Source organism: Triticum aestivum, chromosome 4A (assembly GCF_018294505.1).
Source record: "Triticum aestivum cultivar Chinese Spring chromosome 4A, IWGSC CS RefSeq v2.1, whole genome shotgun sequence".
NCBI classification, from domain to species: Eukaryota; Viridiplantae; Streptophyta; class Magnoliopsida; order Poales; family Poaceae; genus Triticum; species Triticum aestivum.
This window is the reverse complement of record NC_057803.1, coordinates 624,785,263-624,805,409: the sequence shown is the minus strand read 5'-3', so window position 1 is coordinate 624,805,409 and position 20,147 is coordinate 624,785,263. Positions and strand designations below refer to the sequence as shown.

The 20,147-nt window shown below is 43.2% G+C and overlaps 1 protein-coding gene across 1 annotated transcript; it reads left to right on the top strand.

The window, feature by feature from the left end:
* Nucleotides 1-16,676: 16,676 nt before the first annotated feature.
* LOC123087705 (tyrosine-sulfated glycopeptide receptor 1) lies at nucleotides 16,677-17,750 on the top strand. The gene has a single exon (XM_044509798.1). It carries the CDS (start codon nucleotides 16,785-16,787, stop codon nucleotides 17,607-17,609), a length of 825 nt encoding a protein of 274 aa, XP_044365733.1. The 5' UTR covers nucleotides 16,677-16,784; the 3' UTR covers nucleotides 17,610-17,750.
* Nucleotides 17,751-20,147: the final 2,397 nt, after the last annotated feature.

Sequence of the window (20,147 nt, the reverse complement as noted above, 5' to 3'; positions counted from 1 at the left end):
TTTTCAACTTAGTTTTCTCTAGGAACATATAAAAATTAAACGGGGAGCAACATCGCGAGCTATTGATCTACAACATCGATATGCAAATACTACCAGGACTAAGTTCATGATAAATTAAAGTTCAATTAATCATATTACTTAAGAACTCCCACTTAGATAGACATCCCTATAATCCTCTAAGTGATCACGTGATCCATATCAACTAAACCATAACCGGTCATCACGTGAAAAGGAGTAGTTTTCAATGGTGAACATCACTATGTTGATCATATCTACTATATGATTCACGCTCGACCTTTCGGTCTCAGTGTTCCGAGGCCATATCTGCATATGCTAAGCTCGTCAAGTTTAACCTGAGTATTCTGCGTGTGCAAAACTGGCTTGCACCCGTTGTAGATGGACGTAGAGCTTATCACACCCGATCATCACGTGGTGTCTGGGCACGACGAACTTTGGCAACGGTGCATACTCAGGGAGAACACTTTTATCTTGAAATTTAGTGAGAGATCATCTTATAATGCTACCGTCAAACAAAGCAAGATAAGATGCATAAAAGATAAACATCACATGCAATCAATATAAGTGATATGATATGGCCATCATCATCTTGTGCTTGTGATCTCCATCTCTGAAGCATCGTCATGATCTCCATCATCACCGGCATGACACCATGATCTCCATCATCTTGATCTATATCAATGTGTCGTCACATGGTCGTCTCGCCAACAATAGCTCTTGCAACTATTGCTATCGCATAGCGATAAAGTAAAGCAATTATTTGGTGCTTGCATCTTATGCAATAAAGAGACAACCATAAGGCTTCTGCCAGTTGCCGCTAATTTCAACAAAACATGATCATCTCATACAACAACTTATATCTCATCACGTCTTGAGCATATCACATCACAACATGCCCTGCAAAAACAAGTTAGACGTCCTCTACTTTGTTGTTGCAAGTTTTACGTGGCTGCTACGGGCTGAGCAAGAACCGTTCATACCTACGCATCAAAACCACAACGATAGTTTGTCAAGTTGGTGTTGTTTTAACCTTCGCAAGGACCGGGCGTAGCCACACTTGGTTCAACTAAAGTTGGAGAAACTGACACCCGCCAGCCACCTGTGTGCAAAGCACGTCGCTAGAACCAGTCTCGCATAAGCGTACGCGTAATGTCGGTCCGGGCCGCTTCATCCAACAATACCGCCGAACCAAAGTAGGACATGCTGGTAAGCAGTATGACTTATATCGCCCACAACTCACTTGTGTTCTACTCGTGCACAACATCAACGCATAAAACCTAGGCTCGGATGCCACTGTTGGGGAACATAGTAATTTCAAAAAATTTCCTATGCACACGCAAGATCATGGTGATGCATAGCAACGAGAGGGGAGAGTGTTGTCTACGTACCCTCGTAGACCGTTCGCAGAAGCGTTATATCAACACGGTTGATGTAGTCGTACGTCTTCACGTCCGACCGATCCAAGTACCGAAAGCACGGAACCTCCGAGTTCTGCACACATTCGGCTCGGTGACGTCCTCGCCTTCTCGATCCAGCAAGAGGGGCGAAGTAGTAGATGAGTTCTGGTAGCACGACGGCGTGGTGACGGTGTTTGGTGAAGAACAATCTCCGCAGGGCTTCGCCTAAGCACTACGAAAACTATGATGGAGGATAAACTAGAGGGGACGGGGTTGCCGGCACACGGCTTGGGGTTTCTTGATGTGTCTTTGGTGCTAGCCTACCCCTCTATTTATATGTTGAGCCCTGGGATCGAAACTTGGAGTAAAAGCCTCCTCAAAGTCGGTTTCACCCGAAAGGCAAGAGTCCTTCTCGGACTCCAGGGCTAGACGCCAGGGTTCCCGGCCTCTACCCCCTAGACGCCAGGGTTCCTGGCGTCTAGCCTCTGGTCTCCGCAAAACTTCCTTTTGCACTTTCCAAAAGCCTCGTGGGCTTTCCCCTTTGGCCCATATAAAGTGTTCTCGTGCCCAAACATTTTGGGAAACATCCGGAACCCCTTCCGGTGAATTCTGGAACCCTTCCGGAGATCAAACACTACTATTCCATATATCAAATTTTATCTACGGACCATTCCGGAGTTCCTCGTCATGTCCGTGATCTCATCTCGGACTCCGAACAACATTCGATCATCAACATACATAACTCATATAGTACTATATCGTCAACGCACGTTAAGCGCGCGGACCCAACGGGTTCGAGAACTATGTAGACATGACCGAGACACCTCTCTTGTCAATAACCAATAGCGGGACTTAGATGCCCATATTGGCTCCTACATATTCTACGAAGGTCTTTATCGGTCAGACCGCATAACTACATACGTTGTTCCCTTTGTCATCGGTATGTTACTTGCCCGAGATTCGATCGTCGGTATCTCAATACCTAGTTCAATCTCGTTACCGGCAAGTCTCGTTACTCGTTCCATAATACATCATCCCGCAACTAACTCATTAGTTGCAATGCTTGCAAGGCTTATAGTGATGTGCATTACCGAGTGGGCCCAGAGATACCTCTCCGACAATCGGAGTGACAAATCCTAATCTCAAAATACGCCAACCCAACAAGTACCTTTGGAGACACCTGTAGAGCACCTTTATAATCACCCAGTTACGTTGTGACGTTTGGTAGCACACAAAGTGTTCCTCCGATAAACGGGAGTTGCATAATCTCATAGTCATAGGAACATGTATAAGTCATGAAGAAAGCAATAGCAACAAACTAAACGATCAAGTGCTATGCTAACGGAATGGGTCAAGTCAATCACATCATTCTCCTAATGATGTGATCCCGTTAATCAAATGACAACTCATGTCTATTGTTAGGAAACATAACCATCTTTGATCAACGAGCTAGTCAAGTAGAGGCATACTAGTGACACTCTGTTTGTCTATTTATTCACACATGTATTATGTTTCCGGTTAATACAATTCTAGCATGAACAATAACATTTATCATGATATAAGGAAATAAATAATAACTTTATTATTGCCTCTAGGGCATATTTCCTTCAGCAAGAACTACCAATCTAGTTGGCCAAACCAAACGGATAATTCGAAGAGACTTGCGAAGATAACCAATCATACATAAAAGAATTCAGAGAAGATTCAAATATTATTCATAGATAGACTTGATCATAAACCCACAATTCATCGGTCTCAACAAACACACCGCAAAAAGAAGATTACATCAAATAGATCTCCACAAGAGAGGTGGAGAACTTTGTATTGAGATCCAAAAAGAGAGAATAAGCCATCTAGCTACTAACTACGGACCCGAAGGTCTGAGGTAAACTAGCTACTCACACTTCATCGGAGGGGCTAGGATGATGTAGAAGCCCTCCGTGATGACGGCCCTCTTCCTGCGGAGCTCCAGAACAGGCCCCAAGATGAGATCTCGTGGATACAGAAAGTTGCGGCGGTGGAATTAGGTTTTTGGCTCATGTTCTGATCGTTCGGGGGTACATAGGTATATATAGGAGGAAGGAGTACGTCGGTGGAGCACCAAGGGGCCCACGAGGCAGGGGCGCGCCCTGGGAGGGGGCGCCCCCCACCCTCGTGACCTCCTCTTTGACTCCTTGGAGCAGGGTCCAAGTCTCCTGGATCACGTACGGTGAGAAAATCACGTTCCCGAAGGTTTTATTCCGTTTGGACTCCGTTTGATATTCTGTTTCTCCGAAACGCTGAAATAGGCAAAAAACAGCAATTCTGGGTTGGGCCTCCGGTTAATAGGTTAGTCCCAAAAATAATATAAAAGTGGAAAAGAAAGCCCAATATAGTCCAAAATAGTAGATAATATAGCATGGAGCAATCAAAAATTATAGATACGTTGGAGACGTATTAGGCATCCCCAAGCTTAATTCCTGCTCGTCCCCGAGTAGGTAAATGATAAAAAGAGAATTTTTGATGTGGAGTGCTACTTGGCATAATTTCAATACAAATCTTCTTAATTGTGATATGAATATTCAGATTCGAAAGATTCAAGACAAAAGTTTATATTGACATAAAAATAATAATAGTTCAAGCATAGTAACAAAGCAATTATGTCTTCTCAAAATATCATGGCCAAAGAAAGTTATCCTTACAAAATCATATAGTCTGGCTATGCTCTATCTTCACCACACAAAATATTTAAATCATGCACAACCCCGATGACAAGCCAAGCAATTGTTTCATACTCTAACTTTTTCAAAACTTTTTCAATCTTCACGCAATACATGAGCGTGAGCCATGGATATAGCACTATAGGTGGAATAGAATGGTGGTTGTGGAGAAGACAAAAAGGAGAAGATAGTCTTACATCAACTAGGCGTATCAACGGGCTATGGAGATGCCCATCGATAGATATCAGTGTGAGTGAGTAGGGATTGCCATGCAACAGATGCACTAGAGCTATAAATGTATGAAAGCTCAATAAAAGAAACTAGTGGGTGTGCATCCAACTTGCTTGCTCACGAAGACCTAGGGCACTTGAGGAGGCCCATCATTGGAATATACAAGCCAAGTTCTATAATGTAAAATTCCCACTAGTATATGAAAGTGATAACATGAGAGACTCTCTACTATGAAGATCATGGTGCTACTTTGAAGCACAAGTGTGGTAAAAGGATAGTAGCATTGCCCCTTTTTATTTATTTTCTCCCCTTTTTTGGGGGCTTCTTTTTTTCGCCTTTCTCTTTTTTTGGGACAATGCTCTATTAAATGATGATCATCACACTTTTATTTATTTACAACTCAATTCTAAAACAAGGTATGACTCTATATGGATGCCTCTGGCGGTGTACCGGGATATGCAATGAATCAAGAGTGACAAGTATGAAGAAATTATGAACGGTGGCTTTGCCACAAATACTATGTCAACTACATGATCATGCTAAGCAATATGACAATGATGAATGTGTCATAATGAACTAGATGGTGGAAAGTTGCATGGCAATATATCTCGGAATGGCTATGGAAATGCCATAATAGGTAGGCATGGTGGCTGTTTTGAGGAAGGTATATGGTAGGTGTATGATACCGGCGAAAGGTGCGCGGTATTAGAGAGGCTAGCAAAGGTGGAAGGATGAGGGTGCGTATGATCCATGGACTCAACATTAGTCATAAAGAACTCATATACTTATTGCAAAAATCTAGAAGTTATCAAAGCAAAGTATTACGCGCATGCTCCTAGGGGGATAGATTGGTAGGAAAAGACCATCGCTCGTCCCCGACCGCCACTCATAAGGAAGACAATCAATAAATAAGTCATGCTCCGACTTCATCACATAACGGTTCACCATACGTGCATGCTACGGGAATCACAAACTTTAACACAAGTATTCTTTAAATTCACAACTACTCAACTAGCATGACTTTAATAATATCACCTCCATAACTCAAAAAAATTATCATGCTTCAATCTTTTCTTAGTATTCAACACACTCAAAAGAAAGTTTCACAAATCTTGAATACCAAGCATATTATTTTTAAGCAAGTTACCATGCTATTAAGAGACTCTCAAAATAATTTAAGTGAAGCATGAGAGATCAATAGTTTATTTAAAACAAATCCACCACCGTGCTCTAAAACATCTAAGTGAAGCACATACAGCAAAATTATAACGCTCAAAAGATATAAGTGAAGCACATAGAGCAAAACTACATAGCTCAAAAGGTATAAGTGAAGCGCATGGAACAAAACTACTTATCTCAAAAGATATAAGTGAAGCACATAGAGTATTCTATCAAATTTTAATTCATGTATGGCTATCTCAAAAGGTGTATACAGCAAGGATGATTGTGGCATACTTAAGACACAAAGACACAAATAATACAAGACGCTCCAAGCAAAACACATATCATGTTGGTGAATAAAAATATAGATCCAAGTAAATTACCGATGGAAGTGGACGAAAGAGGGGATGCCTTCCGGGGCATCCCCAAGATTTGACTTTTTGGTGTCCTTGGATTATGTTGGGGGTGCCATGGGCATCCCCAAGCTTAGGCTCTTGCCACTCCTTATTCCATAATCCATCAAAAGAATTCACCCAAAACTTGAAAACTTCACAACACAAAACTCAAAATAGAAAACTCGTGAGCTACGTTAGCGAAAGAAAACAAAAGACCACTTCAAGGTACTGTAATGAACTTATTATTTATTTATATTGGTGTTAAACATACTGTATCCAACTTTTCTATGGATTATAAACTATTTTACGAGCCATAGATTCATCAAAATAAGCAAACAACACACGAAAAACAGAATCTGTCAAAAACAGAACAGTCTGTAGTGATCAGTAGCTAGCGCAAGATCTGGAACCCCCAAAATTCTAAAATAAATTTATGGACGTGAGGAATTTATCTATTAATCATCTGCAAAAAGAATTAACTAAATAGAACTCTTCAAATAAAAATGACAGCAGTTCCCGTGAGCGCTAAAGTTTCTGTTTTTTACAGCAAGTTCAACAAGACTTTCCCCAAGTCTTCCCAACGGTTATACTTGGCACAAACACTAATTAAACACAAAAAACACAACCAAAACAGAGGCTAAATAATTTATTTATTACTAAGCAGGAGCAAAAAGCAAGGAATAAAAATAAAATTGGGTTGCCTCCCAACAAGCGCTATCGTGTAACGCCCCTAGCTAGGCATAAAAGCGAGGATAGATCTAGGTTGTGCCGTAGTAATAAGATAGATCGGTGACGCCCATTTCATATTCTCTACATTCAGCAGCAAGTTTTATTTGAGACAAGCAAAAGTAATCAAAAGGGCTAAATTTAATAGGACAGAAGTCCCCAAGATCAATTTTAGGAGGTATAGGTTCCTCTTTCGGCCCTTCATATTGTACAACCAATTCATCATTATAAGCATTCTTTTGACAGAACTTTGTGAGTCTAGACTCAAGAGAGTATCCTAGCACTTTTTTCTGAGGTTTTCATTAAAAGCAACATAGTCAAGAGATTGAAAGCGCATAATTTCTTCTTGATCGAAGAGGATAGATTCTATGGGAGGACGACCAGCGTCCACCCTATAGCGCGCAAAGATTTCTTTGATTTCTTTTATTATAAATCTGAATTCATGAGCCAAAAAGATAGTAGCGGCACGCTTAACAGAGGAATGCTCGATATTAGAAAATTCTAGGAAAACTCTTTGTATAGATGGATGCATATGCATAAATTGCCTTTCAAGTTCAACGATAAGCATGGCAATAGCGTCCGCAAGACTACTAGTTCTATGGAGAATAGAACCGCCCATAGAGGGCAAAGCACCGGCACAAGTAAAGAAATCTTGAATAACTCCTTTTCCAATAATATTACCACTATTGATTCGGAATCTTTTTGTATGGTAGGTAGGGGGTTCTTTAGCAGGAGCATCAGAATTTTCCATGATATTGTTATCGCCCATATTGGCGATAACTTCCTCAATTTCAGACATAACGACAAGCAAGCAAACTAGAACACGAGCAAACAAGAGGCAAGCGGAAAGGAGACGGAGGATAGAGAGAGAGAGAGAGAGGGCGAATAAAACGGCAAGGGTGAAGTGGGGGAGAGGAAAACGAGAGGCAAATGGCAAATAATGTAATGCGAGAGATAGGGATTGTGATGGGTACTTGGTATGTTGACTTTTTGCATAGACTCCCCGGCAACGGCGCCAGAAATCCTTCTTGCTACGTCTTGAGCTTGCGTTGGTTTTCCCCGAAGAGGAAGGGATGATGTAGCAGAGTAGCATAAGTATTTCCCTTAGTTTTTGAGAACCAAGGTATCAATCCAGTAGGAGGCCACGCTCAAGTCTCTCGTACCTGCACAAAACGATAGCTACTCGCAACCAACGCGATTAGGGGTTGTCAATCCCTTCACGGTCACTTACAAGAGTGAGATCTGATAGATATAATATTTTTGGTATTTTTGGTATAAAGATGCAAAGTAAAAAGTAAAGGCAAAGTAAAAAAGCAAAGCAAGATTAAAGTGATGGAGATTGATATGATGAGAATAGACCCCGGGGCCATAGGTTTTACTAGTGGCTTCTCTCAAGAGCATAAGTATTCTACGGTGGGTGAACAAATTAATGTTGAGCAATTGACAGAATTGGACATAGTTATGAGAATATCTAGGCATGATACATAGGCATCACGTCCGTGACAAGTAGACCGAAACGATTCTGCATCTACTACTATTACTCCACTCATCGACCGCTATCCAGCATGCATCTAGAGTATTAAGTTAAAAATAGAGTAACGCCTTAAACAAGATGACATGATGTAGAGAGATAAATTCATGCAATATGAAATAAACCCCAACTTGTTATCCTCGATGGCAACGATGCAATACGTGCCTTGCAGCCCCTTCTATCACTGGGAAAGGACACCGCAAGATCGACCCAAAGCTAAGCACTTCTCCGATGGCAAGAACTACCAATCTGGTTGGCCAAACCAAACGGATAATTCAAAGAGACTTGCAAAGATAACCAATCATACATAAAAGAATTCAGAGAAGATTCAAATATTATTCATAGATAGACTTGATCATAAACCCACAATTCATCGGTCTCAACAAACACACCGCAAAAAGAAGATTACATCGAATAGATCTCCACAAGAGAGGGGGAGAACTTTGTATTGAGATCCAAAAAGAGAGAAGAAGCCATCTAGCTACTAACTATGGACCCGAAGATCTGAGGTAAACTACTCACACTTCATCGGAGGGGCTAGGATGATGTAGAAGCCCTCCGTGATGACGGCCCTCTTCCGGCGGAGCTCCGAAACAGGCCCCAAGATGGGATCTCATGGATATAGAAAGTTGCGGCGGTGGAATTAGGTTTTTGGCTCCTGTTCTGATCGTTTGGGGGTACGTAGGTATATATAGGAGGAAGGAGTACGTCGGTGGAGCACCGAGGGGCCCATGAGGCAGGGGGCGTGCCCCCCACCCTCGTGACCTCCTCTTTGACTCCTTGGAGTAGGGTCCAAGTCTCCTGGATCACGTTCGGTGAGAAAATCACGTTCCCGAAGGTTTTATTCCGTTTGGACTCCGTTTGATATTCTGTTTCTCCGAAACACTGAAATAGGCAAAAAAAACATCAATTCTGGGCTGGGCCTCCGGTTAATAGGTTAGTCCCAAAAATAATATAAAAGTGGAAAATAAAGCCCAATATAGTCCAAAACAGTAGATAATATAGCATGGAGCAATCAAAAATTATAGATACGTTGGAGACGTATCAGGTGCCCACTAAGACAAAATGTGGTGGCATGATTTCCTTATTTTTGTTACACATTCACTCTCTGATGTTATGTCATGGCTAACTTTCAAAAAATTAGGGTGGGGAGGAGGATGTTCAAAGCATCAAGTTGCCCAGGAGTGTGGTGGATTGCAACTATTAGTAACTACATTAGTTTCTACTCCCTCTGTAAAGAAATATAAAATTGCTTAGATCGTTGAAGTAATGATCTAAACGATCTTATATTTCTTTACGGAGGGAGTACTATTCTTTTTTACTTATTTCACTGGCCATCTACTCCCAACATTTGCAACAACTATTGTTACAGGTAGACTCATGTGAATGTTGCTATTTTGGTGTATGTAAAATGGAGGTGGATCATATGTGGTCTTCTGATGTAGATGTTTCTATATTTTGCACTGGATGCATAAGAACTTTTTCTTTGTGTCGTTATCATCATTTACCCATTTAACACTTGCGTTTAGGTTATTGTGGTACAACCTAAATATATCCTTTGAAATTTAGGCATGAGAGATATCTGTTGAACTAAAACCACGGCAAAAATTATGGAACGGAAGGGGTAACGAATAGATTGCTTCTCTATGTTCTCTGTTTGAATAGAAATAAGCTACAGTGGCTAACTTTATCTTGTTATAGGTTCGTATTTCTACACTTTTCATATGAAAATATAACCATTTTACATTAGTATGACCATTTTAAGATATACGTAGGGTGTCTTTGTTTGGGCTCCCGCTTTTTAGGGCCAGAAGCCATTTTCTAAGCCAGCTCCAAAGGGCCCTGGGCCGGAGCGCTCCAAATTTTTGACCCAAAAGGCGCATCTGCCATTTCGGGCTTTTCGCGGCAGGAGCTGGCTCCAAATATACAAAAGACAGGTTTACCCTCCCACCAATTTACATACTACACCTAAACAGCTACTGAACGGTTCGTTCCCACCGTACTAACATACGTCTCAACCGAGAACATCTGCTACATGACACATGTGGTAAGAAAATCCAAACCATTAAAAAAAACCGAGAACATTTGTCTAGGTTTTTCTCTCGTCCCCCGCCGCCGCCACCGGCGAATCTCCGGCGATCGGAACCCCTTCGCTCCACCGGCCGGTGGAACGGATCGACCCCTCCCCGAAACTCCCCATCACAAGCTTCCCCTCCGCCCAGTTCCTCTTCTCCTTCCGACTCCGCCGGCTCGCCCTGAGCTTCTTCGACTCTGCCACCGCCACCCGGGCCTCTTTGACTCCCACGGTGCTGGCTCGCCCTGCTTCGACACCGACGGCGCTGGCCCGACCCTCTACAATTTCGACGCCGTGTGGCGTAGTACGTGCATGGGCTGATGCGTCAGTGTGTGCTTTGTCTCCGTGTTGTTACTGCCTGTGTTGTGTGTGTGCGCTGCAAATTTCCTTTGCTAGTGCTACTGCTATGTGATGCAAATTTCATAGATTATTTTCTAATTTGAACGGCTACTGCTAAACCTACCAGGAACTACTACTGCCGTATGATGAACTGCTACTGTCATATGTGCTAGACCAACCAGGTCCTTCATTCTCACTGCCTATCAGGGCTTAATAACACAGCTTAAAGCAAAGACGGTTTTGTGTTCGGTGATTATGGCGAGAGAGTAGTACTGTTGTATTTTCACCATAACCTTGAATTTTGCAACATAATGATGGTTGGATGTAATATATGTAATTACTACTATATGTTGTGATGGGTTGTCATATGTCGAATATATGCCAAATTTATTCAACTATACTATTAATACCATCAACTAGTGTAATTTCAGTTCAATACTGTGAAAAATAACTATGTACAACAAAAACAGCACTTAATCAGGTCATTTACTGTTAAATCAGTACAATCAACACTTCAACCCAATCTACAGAACAACAGGTATGGTCATTTCCGCATGTTTCAGCATCAGCCGCAGCTACTACAACATGAGTGCCAAACGACTGCACCTCAGCTCCAACCTTTCAGCTGCAGCTAGCAGCTACAACTACTCCTTCCAGCCGGAGCCGTTGCAGCTGCAGCCGGAGAAGTTGCAGCCAATATACATCCTTGTTTGCTTTCAAAAGCGAAAAATATAGCTCCTGAACCGGTCCTAAACAACTCCCGTTAGAGGCTTGCGAGCCAGACTGAGCCGGAGCTAACATCGAGTCGAGGTACCCGTGAAAAAAAAGCTTGAGTTGAGGTGCTTGCATCGGCTCATCACAGCTTCCGAGTTAGCTCAGCTCGGTTCACCAAAGTGCGGCATGGCTCGACTCGTGTATAGCCCTACCAATGGATATGACCGTCAGCAAACGAAATTTGCATCCAGCTGATGCTGCATTTGTGACCTTGCAATAAGGAAAAGATCTTCATTCCCCAGCAAAAAAAAAGATCTCCATTTGGGAAGACTTAGGTGGGCCCAAAATTGTAAAGCGAAGGTGCAATGAAGGAGGATGTGCTTGGCCGTCTCGATCGCGGAAGAAACATATAGCACAAGAGAAGACGCTGACTCGCACGTTTGGAACGATCAGATCGTGCCAGAGGAGCCATGCCAAGAAGCGGACGTCCGTGGGTTGCCAAAGAACTTTTTGCCCGGGGGCACACAGCTTGCTGCGAGGGGTGTCGTTGAGGAGATTGACCGTAGAAGATAGGCTACAAGCTTAACTACTTACCTCTCACCGTATGGAACGCTAGATACTCCTCATTTAGATATTCAGTGGTACCTTATCTAGTGACTAGTAGGTACGCCTCATGTACTTCATCTTCACAGCTCACAAGAGAAACTGCAGCTTCTTTGTAGCTACTACAGACATGTGAACACTGGCTAGTAGGTTCACTGAATATCATCTCACGTGCATGATTGCTTGGTATTTTGTCTCATGATAGTGATACCTCTGGTGGCATGCATCAAGTAGATTTCCGATCTTGCCGACATGTACATACAAGTCAACAGTATTGCTTTCATCAGAAACAAGTTGACTTAGATGTGCTCGACGAAGATGGCGGTTGTGAATGCAGTCTACTAGTCATGCTGTTAGTACAGTGCATTGCTGTCTCTTAAGCTGGATCGGAGAGTATATTGCATTTCTATGATTACCACTGTGCATATGAGTACATTGATTGCTACAAGTTGTGGTACATAAAAGAGTACACGAGGTACAAGCTTAAAACAGAAGCCCCAATAAGAGGGAAATACATGGAGACACATGATTATAAATTTTTGGTTCTCCAGAGTAAACAAGCTTTGGAGGGAAATACATGGAATATTCTCCTAAAGAAAGAAATACTCCTACATGGAATATGCTACAAGGGTTGGGCACGCTTTGTTGCGCCGTCGGTGTTGTTGAGTTTTCATTAAAAAAAACTACTCCCTCTGTTTCGAAATATAAAGTGTATTACTTTTTGATGAAAAGACAAACCTCTTTAAGTTTGATGAAATGTTAGAGAAATATATCAATATCCATAATATCAAATTGGTCTCATTAGATTCATCATAAAATAAATTTCATATTTCATTTATTCAGAATTGTGGATGTTTGGTATTTATTTTTGGCTCTGGACTGACCAAGTTAAATAAATATGACTATTTAAGAAAAAAATATGCCTTATATTTTTTAAACTGGGGAGTATTTGGTTTGGGTCAGTTCAAAAGAGACAACTACAGCTTCCTTCCTATTACAGCTCATAGTAATGATTTATCCAACGACCAACTCAATGGCCCATGATTGTCCAGGAGTAGAGATATTGATATGAATTTATTTATTTAAAATATATATAGTTTTAGTATGCTATACAGGCTATGGGAAATTACAAGGTCCATGTATCACCCTGTTCGCCCTCTAGCTATAAGCATCTGGCTTGTAGCTCAGTTTTCTCACACCTAACATGTACCTTATCTAGTGACTGATACACCTCATGTACCATATCCTCAGCTTACAAGAGGAAATTGCAGCTTCTTTCTAACTAGCTAGTACTTGTGTATGGTAGACTGCAGTTGCACTCTAGTAGTAGCCTAGTACTCCTAGGTTCACTTAATATCATCCAGCCAACATGTTGCTTGATATTTTGTCTTGCTTGTGATACTTGTGGCATCAAGTAGTTTCTTGCCGACATGTAGAAGTTAATATAATGATTTACGTTCCATGCATCCATGTCAGAGTACCGTGCTCGACGAAGATGACGGTTGTAAATACAGTCTACCAATTATCGTGTCAGAGTACCGTGCATCCATGTCTTACGTTCTACACAATAAACTGCAGCAGAATACAGTGGATTTCTGTAATTAGCACAATAGCACTGCGTACATTGCTACAAGTTGTACTTAATCTGTTCAAAATATAAGAAGTATTAATCTTTCGACCATTCAAACATTTATATGGTTTACCACATATATAGAACAAAATATGAAAAGTATATTTCATGAAATAAAATATGAAAAGTATATTTCATGCGTTTAGGATGTGCTCCACCGTAAACAGCCACACCAAACCCACTCATCATCTTCAGACTGTATGTGGACAAAAATCCCGAACGTTGATCTTGCATACTACCATTTGACATGTGTTTGGGGTACATCATCACGTGTTTTTCAACTGCATGATGTAATATGTTGAAACTATATTAGTGGGCAATCTCAAACTTTTAGTTAGCTTGGTGCTTGCTAATTATCTTACAAATATGTTCCTCGATGATATTGACCTTATGTTTGGTGGAGGCTTTCTTTGCCTTTCTTCTTTAGTATACGATATGCACACTTGTGCATATTTGAAAAAAAAAAGATATTGACCTTATGTTTTTTTTGCCTCGCTCGATTGCTAGAAATTGGTATGTTTCTAAATCTTTATTCCACGCCCAGCCAGACACCAAATATTATTTGCTAATCAATGTGTATAACCATGTAGAATTAGTCGGCTTAAGAAAAGTCAACATAGTCTTTACATTAAAGCTGGTCACAATGCGCCGTCTTTTTTGGGTATTCTTTGACGTCTGCTTATAATATCTTCCTACGATTTTTGGATATCCCTCTTTCTCTCTGGTCACTGGAACTGTAGTCACACGGGATCACTCCACATAGCATGGGTGAGGGCATCTACTCCCCCATCCCATAATGTAAAGCTTTTTTGACACTAATGGAGTACAACATTGACCCGTAAATTTGCTCTCAAGTTCGTCCACGACACGGGACCAGTCCATGAACACGGATGTGGAAGCCAACCATCCAATGTTATCCGCATACATCCGGACTAATTTTTTTCTAAAGCCTTCACACTCAAATAGCCGTATATATAGTCTAGAGTATTTCAAATCTTCAAATGCAACAATAAATAAGTTCAATTATTATACTCCAACATTGTTGTCCCTTTTAATCGTCCACAGATGCCCAATCAGATCTTCCTTCAGTTGCTCGATGCCGAATTTGTTGATGCATTTGAATAAACTCTTCAAATGTGACTGGATTCTGGTCAGAAAGTTCGATAGGATTACCCATGTTCTCAAATTCAAGACTCGCGGCAGCATCCTAACCCTCATCCTCCACGATCATATTGTGCATGATCACAAAATAGGTCATCACCTCAGATAAGGTCGCCAGATCTCATTGTTTAACAGGTCCACTAACCTCAAAACGTGCCTACAGAACTCCAAATGCCATCTCAACATCCTTTCTAAGTGTTTCTTGTCTTTGGGCAAAGTGAGGCTTTTTCTGGCCATCTAGGTTAGAGATGGTATTCACAAAGGTAGCCCACAGTTGATACATACCGTCAACCAGATAGTAGCACATGTTGTACTCATGCCCATTGAGAGTATGGTGGCAAGGAGGAGCTTTTCCTTCAGCCAGCCTAGCAAACAATGGTGATCGCTGCAACACATTGATGTCATTGTGAGATCTGGGCATGCCACAGAAAGCGTGCCAGATCCAAAGATCCTTTGATGCAACTGCTTCAAGAATGACGGTGGGCTTCTTAACATGACCGTACTATTGCCCATATGTAAAGCTTTTGGGTGGTTCTTCTATTTCCAATGCATGCAGTCAAGAGATCCGAGCAAACCTGGCCACTCTCTTGCTTCCGAGATTTCTAAGACCCTCTTGGTGTATGCCACAGTAGGTTCTCTCCGGTACTAAGGTCCAAACACCTCGATCATGGTAATTACAAACCTGACAATGGCATCTCCGCATGTGCTCTCAGACATCCGTAGGTACTCGTCCCACGAATCAGCGGTTGTGCCATATGCAAGCATCCGCAGTGCGGCCCTGCACTTCTAGTAACCAGAGAAACCAACCATTCCCACGGCATCCTTCTTCAAGATGAAGTAGCCATCAAAGGACCGAACGCCATGGTACATACAATTGAAGACACTTTTGCGTATTCGGAAGCGCCGGCGAAAATTGTCAGCACAGAGGGCATCAGGGGCAAAGTAGTCATCCATCAGGGGGCATCAAATGGCCACCCACACTGTCGCGGTTGAGCACTCGATGACTCTTGATTGATTCCTTGAAATTGAGAGCATGCTCTTCCGCACACTCCGCGTCTGCACGGACCGCCTGCATCATCGTCGCCTCTTCCCTATAGTCCTTCTCGTCGGACGAGCCGTCAGACGACTCAACATAGTGCTTGTATATGTATTCCATATCCGAATCTGTTGCTTCAAAGAAGAAGGGACAAAAAATCAGCACGAGCACATTTCATCGAACAGTTGTCGAGCATGGTGTGCATCGTAGGAGCTGATGGTAGCTGCGCGGCGGTCGGAGGAGAGTTGTAGAACAGTGGCGGAGTAGAAGCGGCTTGGAGCCTGGGTGTACCATTGGAGGTGCCGGACTCGACGAGTTCCGGCAGGGGTGTGGCATGGCGGCCGGGGTGGTGGAGCTGCGAGGATGGCAAGAGAGAAAAATTGAAGAGAGAAAATTGAAGGATGGAGGCGCGGCGTTCGAAAGGGGGTTTGGTGTGGGTGGGGGGTGTCGGAGTCCTACGTGTCTGTTGTTCGAACTCCTGCAAAGCCCCCCCCCCCCCCTCCCGCCCCACGTAGTTAGTATCAAGTTTGCTGGAAAAAGTGCGTCCGAACCACTTGGCAGAGCAGTACAGGACCGTGTTGGATGACTAAACACATCCAACTCACACAGTTCGTACGGTTGCGGGAGGTTTGAGAGTCCGTTTTAAAGATGCCCCCACAAAAGGCGACTATTCTTGCATACGGCAATCTCCTCTCTCTTAGGTTACCTCTCCAGCTCAGCCCAGATCCTACCTGGCAGCTGACAACATCACAACAAGCAATAATGGACTTGAAGAAGTTTGAATTGACTTGGAGGAGCAGCAGCAGCTGGAGTCGATGGATTTCAGTCGACGGACAACAACAAAAACCAAGTTGAATTGGGAGGCACTTGTGGGCCTTGTGGCCACGGACTAACAGTACCGAACCACTTGCAACGCGTACTTACACACACACACACACACACTATAAGATAACATGCACCACCCAAGCAGTTTTTGCCAAGAGCACTTGCGAATCAATTGCACACCAAACAAGGTTTCTTACCGAGAGTTGTTGCGTTTGTGCATACATAGCATACTTCAGCTAGATCCATGGCGAAATGCTGGCTGCTGCTCCACTTGTTGGCGTTTCTCTTGCCAGCGGCGAGCGCTACGTCATGCCACACCGACGACCTCCACGCGCTGCAGGGCTTCGCCGGGAACCTGGGTGGTGGTGGCGTGCTCCTACGTGCCGTCTGGTCCGGCGCCTCGTGCTGTGGCTGGGAAGGTGTGAGCTGCGACGGCACAAGTGGACGCGTCACGGCGCTTCGGCTCCCTGGGCACGGACTTGCGGGGCCTATCTCTGGAGCATCCTTGGCGGGCCTCACGCAGCTGGTGGAGCTCAACCTTGCCAACAACAAACTGATCGGAACCATCTCATCATGGATTGGTGAGCTTGATCACCTTCGCTACTTGGATCTCTCTAATAATTTATTGGTTGACGAGGTACCCAAGAGATTGATACAGCTCAAGGGCCTTGCCTCCACTGGTCGTTCACTGGGTAACAGAAGAACACTCCAACAACAACAACCAAATATCATATCCGGGACAAACAACAAAGTCCGATCTGGTAGAACCAATGTTGTATCCGGAAACGACAACACTGTCATATCCGGGAACAACAACACGGTGGCTGGGAGCAACAATACCATCACAACCGGGAGCGACAATACCGTAACCGGTAGCAACCATGTCGTATCTGGGAGCAAACATATCGTAACTGACAACAACAATGTTGTTTCCGGGATTGACAATAATGTATCCGGGAGCTTCCACACCGTATCCGGGAGTCACAATACCGTATCCGGGAGCAACAATACCGTATCTGGGAGCAACCATGTCGTGTCTGGGAGCAATAAAGTCGTGACAGGAGGTTAATAGTTTGTCTGTCGATGTAGCTCACAACCACTTGTTGGGGCCAATCATGTTTTGTAACCTCATGGATGTACCATCCTTTTTCTACCTTAAATAAAATTTCCAGAAATTATCTTACATACTTGCTGAAAAAAATATCAGCGGCGGCTTGCAGCTAATGTATACCAAGCCTGTTTGCTTACGTACAAATTTGCATCGTGGATGTATGCATGCCATGTGTTCTATTCTTTGTGATGTGTGATGCTTTCGTAACCTGATTCGGCATTTGGCCTGTGGATCACATAGTGAATTATACGTGCTTAATATCAGCTAGATATACACACCTCTCTTGTGCAAGTATAAATGTTAGATGCATCACTGTCGAATGTTTGGATGAGTCAGATGGAGCGACCGGGCGTGGCAAGCTATTTAAAAAGAGCAGATGGAACAAAATGGCAGATATTTGTACAAATAATACGTACCATGTATCCGTCTTGATCTAATGGACCAGATCCTTCGATACTGGAATAGTTTAACGATTACAGTAATTTTTTCGGCCAAGGATAAAATTCCCCGCAGAAGCAAGAGCTTCATCGCAACAGGTGAAAAAAAAGAGTCATAAGGAGCTAGCCCTCTCGATCGACCAGTAAGGCAAGAGCATATATATAGTGCAGAGCAGGGAGCTGACACAAACCATGGATACGCTTAGGAAGCAAATTGTCCGGTTATGCGAGAACTTTTGCCTCGGTAGATAAATGGTTACCCTCTCGATCGGCCAAGAAGGGGACAAGGCCGAGTACACTGGCCTCTTGCTCAAGCGGTCGACCGAGAACAATGATGATGATATATGAGGATGATAACAACCATTACGACAACAAAGGCAGCGATGACAATGACGAGGATGATGATGATGATGATGATGACGACTACGTGAAAGCATCGTTGACCTTTAAGCTCAGAGACCCCGCCGGTAAGTCACCGGTGCACCAGATCAATTTTACACATGTCTATGCCGATGCCGTAGGTGAGGGCTATGGAATCCCAGACTTCATCACAGTGGAATCAGCGAATTCACACTATGTCGGACATGACGGGGCTCTCACTGTCCAATGTCGAGTTGAGGTAACCACAAAGTCTTGCACTAGCAGCACCATTGTAGTCGGCGCTGTGATACCCGTGTCACAGTCCAACTTGGCCCTGCACCTCGAGCAACTGCTAGCTAGTGAGAACTGTTGGGATGTCAAGTTCCTCGTCAAGGACAGCGAGATCCACGGGCATGTGGGCTCGTTGTCGCTACACGGTTACCGGTGCTACAAAAGGAGGTGTAATCGGCTACCGGCAAGGACCATGTAAAATTTTATGCCATGAGAGTTGCGGTTTTCAAGGTCATTCTTCACTTCATCTACACGAACGAGCTAGCTTGTTTCAAAGACCTAGTCCCCGCTGTTGGCGGTGATTCCACGATGATGTGGGAGAGATGTTAGCGGTGGCGTTCCGATTCCCACTGGGGAGGATGCAGCGACTGGAGACTGGAGAGGATGAAGTATGTCGCTTGCCGCCTCTCTTTTTCATCCTCCCTCTCGGCTCCATCCACCGTGTCACACTCTTGCTCGTTCTACCTTCAGGCTCTCATAACTGAGTCCTGCGGCGGCAACACCTATTACCTCTAATCTTCGTGGCCATGTCAGTTGACCGGATGTGGTAGTTGCCCACATAGGAGCGGGCATCATTAACATATTATCAATTTCAGCTGTCGTTCGTTGACACCGATTTTTACCCAAAAAATACGACACAATTACTATTGCGAAAAATATAAATTAGTGCAAACGGCTAAATCCGTTATATACTGAAAAGATATAATAAATTAATTATAAGATCAACTGCTCAAAGCTAGGGATGGTGATTAAATAGGCATATGATATATTGCCGACTCTCGATACAACATACATGAAAAGAACCAATAATTATTCAATTTAAACAAGACGAGGGTACAATTGTAGGGAACGAGAATCTAAAATTCTATATCATAGAGTTCTACAGAAAGCTATTTGGGGCGCCGGTGGGGAACTTTGTTTCGCTCAACGAGCATGTGGTTGGAGATTTACTCCAACTAGGGGCCGGTGAGAATGAGATTCTGACGGGACCTTTCTCGGAGAAGTAGGTGTTCGAGGTGATAGTACAAATGAAGAATAATAAGGAACCGGGCCTAGATGGTTTTCCAGCTGAATTTTATAAGAGGTGTTGTGATATCATTAAATGAGACCTTATACTCATGTTCCATGATCTATTTAATGGCCAATTACAATTGTTCGGGCACAACTTTGGAACTATTACATTGTTTTCAAAGGAGGAGGCGTTTCACATTGAGCAGTTCAGACCGTTATGTCTGCTTAATGTGAGCTTTAAAATATTTACAAAAGTCGGTCTGCATGGTCTCACACAGATTACGCATACTGTGGTGCCGCCGACTCATAAGGCTTTCATGTCGGAGAGACATATCCTCGAGGGTGTGGCCGTTCTTCATGAAACCTTACATGAAATTTACTCAAAGAAACTAGATGG